This window comes from Triticum urartu, chromosome 7A (genome assembly GCF_056163025.1).
Source record: "Triticum urartu cultivar PI428250 chromosome 7A, HENAU_Tu73, whole genome shotgun sequence".
Lineage (NCBI taxonomy): Eukaryota > Viridiplantae > Streptophyta > Magnoliopsida > Poales > Poaceae > Triticum > Triticum urartu.
The window spans coordinates 632,904,008-632,919,707 of record NC_141879.1 but is presented as its reverse complement, the minus strand read 5'-3'; the positions used below and the strand labels follow the sequence as shown (position 1 = coordinate 632,919,707).

Below are 15,700 nucleotides of genomic sequence, written 5' to 3'. Positions count from 1 at the left end.
AAAGGCATAAACTCATAATATAACTGTCATCGTAACCTTAAGCGTGCGGACCCTACGGGTTCGAGAACAATGTAGACATGACCGAGACACGTCTCCGGTCAATAACCAATAGCGGGACCTGGATGCCCATATTGGCTCCTACATATTCTACGAAGATCTTTATCGGTCAGACCGCATAACAACATACGTTGTTCCCTTTGTCATCGGTATGTTACTTGCCCGAGATTCGATCGTCGGTATCCAATACCTAGTTCAATCTCGTTACCGGCAAGTCTCTTTACTCGTTCCGTAATACATCATCTCGCAACTAACTCATTAGTTGTAATGCTTGCAAGGCTTATGTGATGTGCATTACCGAGAGGGCCCAGAGATACCTCTCCGACAATCGGAGTGACAAATCCTAATCTCGAAATACGCCAACCCAACATCTACCTTTGGAGACACCTGTAATGCTCCTTTATAATCACCCAGTTACGTTGTGACGTTTGGTAGCACCCAAAGTGTTCCTCCGGTAAACGGGAGTTTGCATAATCTCGTAGTCATAGGAATATGTATAAGTCATGAAGAAAGCAATAGCAACATACTAAACGATCGGGTGCTAAGCTAATGGAATGGGTCATGTCAATCAGATCATTCAACTAATGATGTGACCTCGTTAATTAAATAACAACTCATTGTTCATGGTCAGGAAACATAACCATCTTTGATTAACGAGCTAGTCAAGTAGAGGCATACTAGTGACACTTTGTTTGTCTATGTATTCACACATGTATTATGTTTCCGGTTAATACAATTCTAGCATGAATAATAAACATTTATCATGATTATAAGGAAATAAATAATTACTTTATTATTGCCTCTAGGGCATATTTCCTTCAGTCTCCCACTTGCACTAGAGTCAATAATCTAGATTACACTGTAATGAATCTAACACCCATGGAGCCTTGGTGCTGATCATGTTTTGCTCGTGGAAGAGGCTTAGTCAACGGGTCTGCAACATTCAGATCCGTATGTATCTTGCAAATCTCTGTGTCTCCCACCTGGACTAGATCCCGAATGGAGTTGAAGCGTCTCTTGATGTGTTTGGTCCTTTTGTGAAATCTGGATTCCTTTGCCAAGGCAATTGCACCAGTATTGTCACAAAAGATTTTCATTGGACCCGATGCATTAGGTATAACACCTAGATCGGATATGAACTCCTTCATCCAGACTCCTTCGTTCGCTGCTTCCGAAGCAGCTATGTACTCCGCTTCACATGTAGACCCCGCTACAACGCTTTGTTTAGAACTGCACCAACTGACAGCTCCACCGTTTAATGTAAACACGTATCCTGTTTGCGATTTAGAATCGTCCGGATCAGTGTCAAAGCTTGCATCAACGTAACCTTTTATGGTGAGCTCTTTGTCACCTCCATATACGAGAAACATATCCCTAGTACTTTTCAGGTATTTCAGGATGTTCTTGACCGCTGTCCAGTGATCCACTCCTGGATTACTTTGGTACCTCCCTGCTAAACTTATAGCAAGGCACACATCAGGTCTGGTACACAGCATTGCATACATGATAGATCCTATGGCTGATGCATAGGGAACATCTTTCATATTCTCTCTACCTTCTGCAGTGGTCGGGCATTGAGTCTTACTCAACTTCACACCTTGTAACACAGGCAAGAACCCTTTCTTTGCTTGATCCATTTTGAACTTCTTCAAAATTTTGTCAAGGTATGTGCTTTGTGAAAGTCCAATTAAGCGTCTTGATCTATCTCTATAGATAATAATGCCTAATATGTAAGTAGCTTCACCGAGGTCTTTCATTGAAAAACTTCTATTCAAGTATCCCTTTATGCTATCCAGAAATTCTATATCATTTCCAATCAGCAATATGTCATCCACATATAATATCAGAAATGCTACAGAGCTCCCACTCACTTTCTTGTAAATACAGGCTTCTCCGAAAGTCTGTATAAAACCAAATGCTTTGATCACACTATCAAAACGTTTATTCCAACTCCGAGAGGCTTGCACCAGTCCATAAATGGATCGCTGGACCTTGCACACTTTGTTAGCTCCCTTTGGATCGACAAAACCTTCTGGTTGCATCATATACAACTCTTCTTCCAGAAATCCATTCAGGAATGCAGTTTTGACATCCATCTGCCAAATTTCATAATCATAAAATGCGGCAATCGCTAACATGATTCGGACGGACTTAAGCATCTCTACGGGTGAGAAGGTCTCATCATAGTCAATCCCTTGAACTTGCCGAAAACCTTTTGCGACAAGTCGAGCTTTGTAGACAGTAACATTACCATCAGCGTCAGTCTTCTTCTTAAAGATCCATTTATTCTCAATTGCTTGCCGATTATCGGGCAAGTCAACCAAAGTCCATACTTTGTTCTCATACATGGATCCCATCTCAGATTTCATGGCTTCAAGCCACTTTGCGGAATCTGGGCTCATCATCGCTTCTTCATAGTTTGTAGGTTCATCATTATCTAGTAGCATGACTTCCAGAACAGGATTACCGTACCACTCTGGTGCGGATCTTACTCTGGTTGATCTACGAGGTTCAGTAGTATCTTGATCTGAAGTTTCATGATCATTATCATTGGTTTCCTCACTAACTGGTGTAGGTGTCACTGAAACAGTTTTCTGTGATGTACTACTTTCCAGTAAGGGAGCAGGTACAGTTACCTCGTCAAGTTCTACTTTCCTCCCACTCACTTCTTTCGAGAGAAACTCCTTCTCTAGAAAGGATCCATTCTTAGCAATGAATGTCTTGCCTTCGGATCTGTGATAGAAGGTGTACCCAACAGTCTCCTTTGGGTATCCTATGAAGACACATTTCTCCGATTTGGGTTCGAGCTTATCAGGTTGAAGCTTTTTCACATAAGCATCGCAGCCCCAAACTTTAAGAAACGACAACTTTGGTTTCTTGCCAAACCACAGTTCATAAGGCGTCGTCTCAACGGATTTTGATGGTGCCCTATTTAACGTGAATGCGGCCGTCTCTAAAGCATAACCCCAAAATGATAGCGGTAAATCAGTAAGAGACATCATAGATCGCACCATATCTAGTAAAGTACGATTACGACGTTCGGACACACCATTACGCTGTGGTGTTCCGGGTGGCGTGAATTGCGAAACTATTCCACAGTTTTTCAAATGTACACCAAACTCGTAACTCAAATATTCTCCTCCACGATCAGATCGTAGAAACTTTATTTTCTTGTTACGATGATTTTCAACTTCACTCTGAAATTCTTTGAACTTTTCAAATGTTTCAGATTTATGTTTCATTAAGTAGATATACCCATATCTGCTTAAATCATCTGTGAAGGTGAGAAAATAACGATATCCGCCACGAGCCTCAATATTCATCGGACCACATACATCGGTATGTATGATTTCCAACAAATCTGTTGCTCTCTCCATAGTACCGGAGAACGGTGTTTTAGTCATCTTGCCCATGAGGCACGGTTCGCAAGTATCAAGTGATTCATAATCAAGTGGTTCCAAAAGTCCATTAGTATGTAGTTTCTTCATGCGCTTTATACCGATATGACCTGAACGACAGTGCCACAAATAAGTTGCACTTTCATTATCAACTCTGCATCTTTTGGCTTCAACATTATGAATATGTGTATTACTACTATCGAGATTCAATAAGAATAGACCACTCTTCAAGGGTGCATGACCATAAAAGATATTACTCATATAAATAGAACAACCATTATTCTCTGATTTAAATGAATAACCGTCTCGCATTAAAAAAGATCCAGATATAATGTTCATGCTCAACGCTGGCACCAAATAACAATTATTTAGGTCTAATATTAATCCCGAAGGTAGATGTAGAGGTAGCGTGCCGACCGCGATCACATCGACTTTGGAACCGTTTCCCACGCGCATCGTCACCTCGTCCTTTGCTAGTGCCCGCTTATTCCGTAGTCCCTGTTTCGAGTTGCAAATATTAGCAACAGAACCAGTATCAAATACCCAGGTGCTACTGCGAGCTCTAGTAAGGTACACATCAATAACATGTATATCACATATACCTTTGTTCACCTTGCCATCCTTCTTATCCGCCAAATACTTGGGGCAGTTCCGCTTCCAGTGACCAGTCTGCTTGCAGTAGAAGCACTCAGTTTCAGGCTTAGGTCCAGACTTGGGTTTCTTCTCCTGAGCAGCAACTTGCTTGCCGTTCTTCTTGAAGTTCCCCTTCTTCTTCCCTTTGCCCTTTTTCTTGAAACTAGTGGTCTTGTTAACCATCAACACTTGATGCTCCTTCTTGATTTCTACCTCCGCAGCTTTCAGCATTGCGAAGAGCTTGGGAATAGTCTTGTTCATCCCTTGCATATTATAGTTCATCACGAAGCTCTTGTAGCTTGGTGGCAGTGATTGGAGAATTCTGTCAATGACGCAATCCTCCGGAAGATTAACTCCCAATTGAATCAAGTGATTATTATACCCAGACATTTTGAGTATATGCTCACTAACAGAACTGTTCTCCTCCATCTTGCAGCTATAGTACTTATTGGAGACTTCATATCTCTCAATTCGGGCATTTGCTTGAAATATTAACTTCAACTCCTGGAACATCTCATATGCTCCATGACGTTCAAAACGTCGTTGAAGTCCCGGTTCTAAGCCGTAAAGCATGGCACACTGAACTATCGAGTAGTCATCAACTTTGCTCTGCCAGACGTTCATAACATCTGGTGTTGCTCCAGCAGCAGGCCTGGCACCCAGCGGTGCTTCCAGGACGTAATTCTTCTGTGCAACAATGAGGATAATCCTCAAGTTACGGACCCAGTCCGTGTAATTGCTACCATCATCTTTCAACTTTGCTTTCTCAAGGAACGCATTAAAATTCAACGGAACAACAGCATGAGCCATCTATCTACAATCAACATAAACAAGCAAGATACCATCAGGTACTAAGTTCATGATAAATTTAAGTTCAATTAATCATATTACTAAAGAACTCCCACTTAGATAGACATCCCTCTAATCTTCTAAGTGATTACGTGATCCAAATCAACTAAACCATAACCGATCATCACGTGAGATGGAGTAGTTTTCAATGGTGAACATCGTTTATGTTGATCATATCTACTATATGATTCACGCTCGAGCTTTCGGTCTCCGTGTTCCGAGGCCATATCTGCATATGCTAGGCTCGTCAAGTTTAACATGAGTATTCTGCGTGTGCAAAACTGGCTTGCACCCGTTGTAGATGGACGTAGAGCTTATCACACCCGATCATCACGTGGTGTCTGGGCACGACGAACTTTGGCAACGGTGCATACTCAGGGAGAACACTTCTTGATAATTTAGTGAGAGATCATCTTATAATGCTACCGTTAATCAAAGCAAGATAAGATGCATAAAAAGATAAACATCGCATGCAATCAATATAAGTGATATGATATGGCCATCATCATCTTGTGCTTGTGATCTCCATCTCCGAAGCACCGTCATGATCACCATCGTCACCGGCGCGACACCTTGATCTCCATCGTAGCATCGTTGTCGTCTCGCCAATCTTATGCTTCCACGACTATCACTACCGTTTAGTCATAAAGTAAAGCATTACATCGCGATTGCATTGCATACAATAAAGCGACAACCATATGGCTCCTGCCAGTTGCCGATAACTCGGTTACAAAACATGATCATCTCATACAATAAAATTCAGCATCATGCCTTGATCATATCACATCACAACATGCCCTGCAAAAACAAGTTAGACGTCCTCTACTTTGTTGTTGCATGTTTTACGTGGCTGCTACGGGCTTAAGTAAGAACCAATCTCACCTACGCATCAAAACCACAACGATAGTTTGTCAAATAGACTCCGTTTTAACCTTCGCAAGGACCGGGCATAGCCATACTTGGTTCAACTAAAGTTGGAGAGACAGTCGCCCGCAAGCCATCTATGTGCAAAGCACGTCGAGGGAACCGGTCTCGCGTAAGCGTACGCGTAAGGTTGGTCCGGGTCGTCTCGTCCAACAATACCGCCGAACCAAAGTATGACCTGCTGGTAGGCAGTATGACTTGTATCGTCCACAACTCACTTGTGTTCTACTCGTGCATATAACATCAACATAAATAACCTAGGCTCTGATACCACTGTTGGGTTTCGTAGTAATTTCAAAAAAATTCCTACGCACACGCAAGATCATGTGATGCATAGCAACGAGGGGGAGAGTGTTGTCTACGTACCCAACGCAGACCGACTGCGGAAGCGATGACACGACGTAGAGGAAGTAGTCGTACGTCTTCACGATCCAACCGATCAAGCACCGAAACTACGGCACCTCCGAGTTCGAGCACACGTTCAGCTCGATGACGATCCCCGGACTCCGATCCAGCAAAGTGTCGGGGAAGAGTTCCGTCAGCACGACAGCGTGGTGACGATCTTGATGTACTATAGCAGCAGGGCTTCGCCTAAACTCCGCTACAGTATTATCGAGGAATATGGTGGCAGGGGGCACCACACGGCTAAGGAATAGATCACGTGGATCAACTTGTGTGTCTAGAGGTGCCCCCTGCCTCCGTATATAAAGGAGTAGAGGGGGGGAGGCTGGCCGGCCAAGGAGGAGGGTGCAGGAGAGTCCTACTCCCTCTGGGAGTAGGATTCCCCCCCAATCCTAGTCGGAATAGGATTCGCGGAGGGGGAAAAGAGGAGGAGGGGGCCGGCCACCTCTCCTAGTCCTAATAGGACTAGGGGAAGGGGGAGGCGCGCAGCCCATCTAGGGCAGCCCCTTCTCTTTTCCACTATGGCCCATATAGCTCCCGGGGGGTTCCGGTAACCCTCCCGGTATTCCGGTAAAATCCCGATTTCACCCGGAACACTTCCGATATCCAAACATAGGCTTCCAATATATCAATCTTTATGTCTCGACCATTTCGAGACTCCTCGTCATGTCCATGATCACATCCGGGACTCCGAACAACATTCGGTACATCAAAATGCATAAACTCATAATATAACTGTCATCGTAACCTTAAGCGTGCGGACCCTACGGGTTCGAGAACAATGTAGACATGACCGAGACACGTCTCCGGTCAATAACCAATAGCGGGACCTAGATGCCCATATTGGCTCCTACATATTCTACGAAGATCTTTATCGGTCAGACCGCATAACAACATACGTTGTTCCCTTTGTCATCAGTATGTTACTTGCCCGAGACTCGATCGTCGGTATCCAATACCTAGTTCAATCTCGTTACCGGAAAGTCTCTTTACTCGTTCCGTAATACATCATCTCGCAACTAACTCATTAGTTGTAATGCTTCCAAGGCTTATGTGATGTGCATTACCGAGAGGGCCCAGAGATACCTCTCCGACAATCGGAGTGACAAATCCTAATCTCAAAATACGCCAACCCAACATCTACCTTTGGAGACACCTGTAATGCTCCTTTATAATCACCCAGTTACGTTGTGACGTTTGGTAGCACCCAAAGTGTTCCTCCGGTAAACGGGAGTTTGCATAATCTCATAGTCATAGGAACATGTATAAGTCATGAAGAAAGCAATAGCAACATACTAAACGATCGGGTGCTAAGCTAATGGAATGGGTCATGTCAATCAGATCATTCAACTAATGATGTGACCTCGTTAATCAAATAACAACTCATTGTTCATGGTCAGGAAACATAACCATCTTTGATTAACGAGCTAGTCAAGTAGAGGCATACTAGTGACACTTTGTTTGTCTATGTATTCACACATGTATTATGTTTCTGGTTAATACAATTCTAGCATGAATAATAAACATTTATCATGATTATAAGGAAATAAATAATAACTTTATTATTGCCTCTAGGGCATATTTCCTTCACGACCGATCAAGCACCGAAACTACGGCACCTCCGAGTTCTAGCACACGTTCAGCTCGATGACGATCCCCGGACTCCGATCCAGCAAAGTGTCGGGGAAGAGTTCCGTCAGCACGACGGCGTGGTGATGATCTTGACGTACTACTGATGCAGGGCTTCGCCTAAGCACCGCTACAATATTATCGAGGACTATGGTGGCTGGGGGCGCCGCACACGGCTAAGGGATAGATCACGTGGATCAACTTGTGTGTGTTTGGGGTGCCCCTGCCTCCGTATATAAAGGACAAAAGGGGGGGAGGCGGCCGGCCAAGGAGGGCGCGCCAGGAGAGTCCTACTCCCTCTGGGAGTAGGATTCCCCCCCCCCCCCCCAATCCTAGTTGGAATAGGATTCGCGGAGGGGGGAAAAGAGAGAGAGGGGCCGGCCCCCTCTCCTTGTCCTATTCGGACCAAGGGAGGGGAGGGGCGCGCAGCCCATGTAGGGCTGCTTCTTCTCTTTTCCACCAAGGCCCATCATGGCCCATTTAGCTCCCGGGGGGTTCCGGTAACCTCCCGGTACTCCGGTAAAATCCCGATTTCACCCGGAACACTTCCGGTATCCAAACATAGGCTTCCAATATATCAATCTTTATGTCTCGACCATTTCGAGACTCCTCGTCATGTCCGTGATCACATCCAGGACTCCGAACAACCTTCGGTACATCAAAATGCATAAACTCATAATATAACAGTCATCGTAACCTTAAGCGTGCGGACCCTACGGGTTCGAGAACAATGTAGACATGACCGAGACACGTCTCCGGTCAATAACCAATAGCGGGACCTGGATGCCCATATTGGCTCCTACATATTCTATGAAGATCTTTATCGGTCAGACCGCATAACAACATACGTCGTTCCCTTTGTCATCGGTATGTTACTTGCCCGAGATTCGATCGTCGGTATTCTAATACCTAGTTCAATCTCGTTGCCGGCAAGTCTCTTTACTCGTTCTGTAATACATCATCCCGCAACTAACTCATTTAGTTGCAATGCTTGCAAGGCTTAAGTGATGTGCATTACCGAGAGGGCCCAGAGATACCTCTCCGACAATCGGAGTGACAAAACCTAATCTCGAAATACGCCAACCCAACATGTACCTTTGGAGACACCTGTAGTACTCCTTTATAATCACCCAATTACGTTGTGACGTTTGGTAGTACCCAAAGTGTTCCTCCGGTAAACGGGAGTTGCATAATCTCATAGTTATAGGAACATGTATAAGTCATGAAGAAAGCAATAGCAACATACTAAACGATCGGGTGCTAAGCTAATGGAATGGGTCATGTCAATCAGATCATTCTCTCAATGATGTGATCCCGTTAATCAAATAACAACTCATTGTTCATGGTTAGGAAACATAACCATCTTTGATTAACGAGCTAGTCAAGTAGAGGCATACTAGTGACACTTTGTTTGTCTATGTATTCACACATGTATTATGTTTCCGGTTAATACAATTCTAGCATGAATAATAAACATTTATCATGATTATAAGGAAATAAATAATAACTTTATTATTGCCTCTAGGGCATATTTCCTTCAGCACCTCCCCGAACCCGTAGTCAGCTAGATCGCCACCAACCGCGAGGTCAGTGCCACTACCATCATCTGTAGCCGCCACCCTGCTCCGATCTGCAAACTCCAGAAAGAAGTGGTTCTCCCGCATCTAGCGCAGTCAACGCCCGTGATAGCTCCGGCCGCATGCGCCTCCCGCGAAGAACCTAGTTCCCCCCAACTATGGAAGATGAAAAAAAATGTTATTTACTATTTCTATATATAGGGTAGTATATGTTGTTGTCTACCATCAGAATAACCCCCCCCACCCCCCCACCCCTACAAGAGGACTTAGAAAGTGAAACAAAAAGAATATTTTCATCAAGAGTTGAAATGACTTTTTTTTTGCGGGATAAGAGTTGAAATGACTTGTTTTAGTGATTCTTGGGGTAAACTTAAGGGTTGCGCTGCGTGTCGGCGGGCGGATATTTTTAAAAGATCTGCCACCTCAGCAGCTGTTAGATGCATCGAACACCATCCTCATCATTGCAACAAGGATAGTGTTGCAGAATCCTTCGCAACAAAGCTTATGTTGCAGAAATATTTTATAACATAGGTCATGTTGCAGTTTTTTTTCTTCACTATTTCTGCAACATGGGTGTTGTTGCAGAACATAGTTTTGCACCACAGATGATGTTGTTGAAAATATTTGCAGTTTTTTTCGTCTTTATTTTTTTGGCAACATGGGTGTTGTTACGGAAGTCAATTTTGCAACACGCATGATGTTACAAGAAACATTGCAGAAAGAGACACGCCGGCCGAAGGCAAGCGTATCCCTAAACTTAACCAATAATCTGGGAAATTGTCATTCTTGGAAATTGCTGTCGACTCATTTAGTTGCAAAGGGAGATCAGACATTGTAGCAGCAAGTTCTGCACACATTTGAAGCATGCTTACATGGTGTTCACTTGACAGTAAATTACATTACAAAACAAATCGTCTTCCTAAGTTGGCAGAGCACGCATCATACGCAGCAGAAGCCGGCACGTTGGTCGTGCCAGCGAACCACGGGCATTGGAGCGCCATGGCCACCGGCAGACGCTCGTTGGGGTCGCAGGTGAGGAGCCCGTGTAAAACCTCGAACCCGCCGCGCGACAGGCGCTCCTCCGGGAACAGCTCGCGCAGTCTTGCGGCCGTCTCGGCTAGTGGGCGGCATCTGCCCTCCGGCGGCGAGGGGCGTGGACCCGTATCCTACACACGCACCGCCGAGCACGCGGAAGATTCTGAGTAACTGGTCGGTCGCGCTGTATCCAGGGATCAGTGGCTCGCCGGCGAGCAGCTCCGCCATGACGCAGCCGAGCGACCAGACGCCCACGAGCTGTTCGTAGTCGGGCTTCCCAAGGAGCATCTCGGGAGCCATATACCAGAGCGTGCCGGCCCGGCCGCGCGGCGGCGTCGCGCTCGCCATGGAAACGGCCAGACCGAGGTCGCATATCTTCTCCACGCCCTCGCTGCCGATGAGGATGTTCCCGGGCTTGATGTCCCAGTGGACGATGCCGCGCTCGTGCATTCTCCCGGCGACGCCCAAGAGCTTCCGCGTGACGCGGCGCGTCTCCTCCTCAGCGAACGGCCGGTGGCGACCACGCAGAATGCGGCCAAGGCTCGGGCCGACGTGCTCCAGCCCGAGGCTGCAGCGCCCGGTGCGGGGTCCCGCGCAATGCCGTGCAAGCCGACGACGGAGGGGTGGCCACGGCATGCCGCAAGGTAGCACGCCTCAAGCAGCAAGTCGCGGTTGAGCGCGTGGGCATTGGCACAGCGCCTCCTCTTGCCGCTGCCGTCGTTGGGTGAGCGGATGAGGCATTTGAGGGCGATGCGCGTCAGCTCGTAGTCCTCGGTGCTCCCGATGCGCCGTCGCTTGCGGGAGCCGGCGTCGTGGTCGTTGATCATGGCGCCAATGGCGGCTCGGCGGCGGCGATTCGCCAGACTGTGGCCATGCGTTGCCCGCCCCAGCTGCTGGTGCGTGTCGGTGACCATGGGGTGGCAAGATTTCGTGGCGTGCGGGCAACGCGTGGTGCGCGTTTGCCGCTGCTCAATCGGATTCCACTGCAGCGAAACGCGCTTCCGAATTCGATCGGGAGTGGCGCTCTGCTCACCGCCTCGCCGGGAGATATAAGCTGCATTGGGGGCCTCGTGGTAGGCGATCGCCTTCTTCCTTCCCAGTTTCCCCATCCACTCCAAGGTCGATCACAGCAGCTCGCGGAAAAGCCGCCGCCGCCATGGCCGCGCAGATGCTCCGCCGGTGGAACAGCTTCTACGGCGCCTTCGACCCCGTGGACGCCGCCATCGAGGCCGCCGACCCAGACCAATTTTCCCGCCACATGTTCCAGCGCGCGAGGGGGGGCCTGCTGGTAGGGCTCTGCAACGCCGCCGACGAGGAGCAGGCGGAGCGTATCTGCGGGATTCTCGACGACCTCATGGCAGAGTCTCTCGAGACGCTCAGGGTGGTTCCATCAACGCCAGAGGTGCCCATCTCCACGGAGCTCGCCGAGTCTGTGCGCGCGCTGCGGGAGCACGACTCGGAGCGCGTCCGCCTCCTCGCGCGCGGCATCGTCAGCGGGTGGGAGGCCTCCGTCGAGGACGACGTCGCCAAGGTCACACTCACACCAGCCAAGAAGAAGCTGCCGCAGCCCAAGGCGACCGTCGGCAAGCAGCAGGATGTCTCCGACGCGAAGACGAAGCGGCCTCACAAAATCTTCGGCGAGCCTTTGGCCAAGAAGACGGCGGAAATCATCAAAAAGGCGTCCGATCCTGCCGCCGGCTTCGTCGACGGTGACCGTGCCCGGCTCTGCTCGGAGGAGAAGATGGAAGCCGCGAAGCGCAAGCTCCGCCAAGGTTACCAGGAAGCAGCGGACGCCAAACGGCGGCGCAAGACGCAGTTGGTGCAGGCGCCCAAGATGATGCAGCCGGCGTCTCAGATGCAGCCGATCAGGAGGTGCACTAGCTCCATGGTCAAGAAGACCTTCGCGGTCAGGACGCAGCTTCAGGTGTAGCTCTAGTCAAGAAGACAGTTGATCCAGAACTACTCCTGGTCACTTTTTAGGTCACTTTTATGTATATCCTTCTTCTCGAAGACTCGAACATGGCATACTGTAGTTGTAAGTAAAGTAGCACTACTGCAATGCAGTTGCTCGTAGCTCGTATGCATGTTCTGTATGTACGTGATCGAAAGAAGTTGACGAATTGAAAGCAGGATTTAGTGTTTAAAATCTGCTGAAATCTGCGAAGAACTTGGAAAGAAATTGCTCGTAGTGGTGAGAAAGATGTGTTTGCGTCGAATTATATAATTCTGCACTGACATAAGCAATCAACAAATGTCTCCTTTTGCAATTTTGAGTTCTCATGTCCGTGTTCAGATTTGAAGTCCAAGTTGCAATTTGAATTTAATCAAAGTTGACGAAATTCTCCTCTTGTTGCTTTCTTGTAATAAAACTACACATGTACCCTAAACCGTGATATACATTCACAAAAATATAAATATTTTCCGAGGTTTGCAAGTTGGATATATCAGCTTTATACGGGCGCGGTGGCATTCGATCTTGCAACCTCTGTCGAGAACGGTCTTGTGGACATTTGTGTTAAAACATATATTTATATACAACGTGGCATTTTGAAGGGTTTTTGCTTTTTAATTCATCCCAAAAATATGGATTTTTTTAATTTCTCAACGGGCATTATTATTTTAAGAGGATGGCATTTTTATTATTGAAACAATGGCAGTTTTTTTTAACGACTTGAAAATTTTATTAATAAGAGCATGGCATTTTATTAATGGGTCCGTCTATGTCATATCTAGTATCTCACATCTAAGTTTTTTTTCCTGTTTGTTTGTCCCATTAGTTTGATTTTAATTTGTGAAAGACCAAAACTAAAAACTACCTCGTCCTGCGTCTGCCTTGGTGACCGGCGTATACGCAAATCTGGTCACTAGCTCCCCTCATAAAAAAATCTGGTTGCTAGCTACCCGTAAAGGAACCTGATCGCTAGCTTTTTCTGGAAAACAAAATGATCGCTAGTGCTAAATCGACTTGTTAGCTCTTGCCTCTTTTTTTTTTGAGGCTTGCACCTCGTACAAAAAATGTTGAGCCCCGGTTGCAAGTCGACGGTGAACTTGTAATTCAGACAAAAAAAGGTTGGTGTTGGAAATATGAGCAAATTACTACGAGATTTAATCCGAATAAACATAAGATAAATCATGACCACAGCAGTAGAGATTAAACTAATCATGCGAACTAGCATAGCAGATGAACATATCACATCTAGGGCACATACTAGAAGCATAAATTCTACCATGATCTCGAACATGAAGGATAGAATCACATACGGTGCAGCGGGTGCAGCACCGCCGGCGTTGACGTTGTCGCCCATGTCGTCGAGGACGAGGTTGCCGAGGTCGGGGAAGAAGTCGTCGTTCGCGAAGTCGTCGCTGCCAGCAGTCGCGCGAGTGCGCTCCCCAAAAACCTGATCGCCCCTCTCCCGTACAGGATCACGAGAGGCGGGGTTCCGGAGGCCTACTGTCCCTTCTCGCGGTGCACGCCGGAAGGAGGGATGGAGAAGACTTGCTTGGCGGCGCAATGATCTGGAACGGTGATGAGAAACCATACGAAGCGGCGGCGGCTAGGATAGACGTCTGCCTGACTATATAGTGCGGGTCGGGTAGGTCGTGGGAGTAAACCCCACGTCCGAGTCGTCACGATCCAAAAGAATCGGAAACGGTTCAGTAATTAACGCGTCCGTTAATTATTAATTAATGACTCATTAATTTTCCCATGCAGCAAAAATATAGACAACGTGCATAGCTCTGTCCTCGGCTCGGCTCAATCCTGCAACCCGCGGCGCGTCGTGACGAGGCGTGGCGAGGCGAGCGAGTAGGTCTCCTCTTCTCATGCTCATACAAGTGGTAGAAGAGCTCACCTTATAAAGAGGTGCAACTCTCTCTCAACTTTCGGGGTGGGACTAAACTTTAGCCTCACTCACTCCACTCACATGTGTGCATGAATGGGCCAAGAGAATTTCAGAATTTTAGTTGGGCTTTGGGCCAAAGGCCTACTAGCAAAATTCCAACAATCCCTCACAAAGTCTCATTGGCACATCTCATCATTTAGTTTCAAAACATTGTTTTATATATCGGTGCTTAGTGGAGACTGTGAAGTTGAACTTCCACTTAGAAATTTATGCTACACTAGATCACAACTTGAATAGTGGACTATGCCTTGAACTACCAGTTTTCTGTGAAACTAGTTTCACACAAATTCTTGACCGATACTGGGCTGCCGCAAGGCTTCCCCGCGGGTGGAGCATATATGTCATACTCCAGAGCCTTTCATGAATTTATTAGAGAACACCCAATTCTCACAGACTGCGACGTTAACAGTCAAATTCATATAGGTGTGTTCCTCAGAAGATGTTCTGCAGGACAACATCTTTGCTTACCCGAATAAGCCACTTGGAACACATTAAGATAAGTATCAACCTGCCATGCAGATCAGGAGAGTATTGCATCTTCACGGAGTGGGATAATTAATATAGGGATACTCTCCTCCCAGCTGACCAACAGCTTGTCTCCCACTTCTACTTCACGGGATCTCCGATCACATAGAGTGGTTTACCACTATGGACAACTCATGCGATGGGTCTCAAACCCATCTCCATCGATGCAGTATCTATCACATTACGTGATAGACCCTTTGTGAAGGGATCTGCCAAGTTTTTCGACGTTTGGATATAATCCAACGTAATAACTCTGGAGTTCCTCAATTTTCTGACAGATTTTAGTCTCCTCTTTACATGCCTTGAGGACTTCATATTGTCCTTAGAACTGTTTATCTTGACGATCACAGTTTGATTATCACAGTTCATCAGGATAGGGGGTATTGGTTTTTCAACCATAGGTAAGTCCATCAAGAGTTCACGAAGCCACTCTGCTTCAACAGTGGCCGTGTCTAGTGCTGTGAGTTCTGCTTCCATAGTTGACCTCGTTAAGATGGTCTGCTTGCAAGACTTTCAGGAAACAGCGCCACCACCAAGTGAAAAAACATAACCACTTGTGGCCTTAATCTCATCAGCATCAGATATTCAGTTTGAGTCACTATAACCCTCCAGTACCCTTGGATACCCGGTGTAGTGAATCCCATAGCTCGCGGTGCCTTTCAAATAGCACATAACTCTCTCAAGCGCATGCCAATGATCATCTCCCGGTTTTGACACAAACCGACTCAGCTTGCTCACAGCAAAAGAGATGTCAGGCCTCGTGGCACTC

At 46.7% G+C, this 15,700-nt stretch overlaps 1 protein-coding gene and 1 pseudogene across 1 annotated transcript; one reads left to right on the top strand and one right to left on the bottom strand.

The window, feature by feature from the left end:
- Nucleotides 1–10,368: 10,368 nt before the first annotated feature.
- Nucleotides 10,369–11,613, bottom strand: LOC147960839 (putative cyclin-dependent kinase F-2; annotated as a pseudogene).
- Nucleotides 11,614–11,637: 24 nt separating this feature from the next.
- LOC147960838 (uncharacterized) lies at nucleotides 11,638–12,570 on the top strand. The gene has a single exon (XM_087537733.1). It carries the CDS (start codon nucleotides 11,661–11,663, stop codon nucleotides 12,432–12,434), a length of 774 nt encoding a protein of 257 aa, XP_087393859.1. The 5' UTR covers nucleotides 11,638–11,660; the 3' UTR covers nucleotides 12,435–12,570.
- Nucleotides 12,571–15,700: the final 3,130 nt, after the last annotated feature.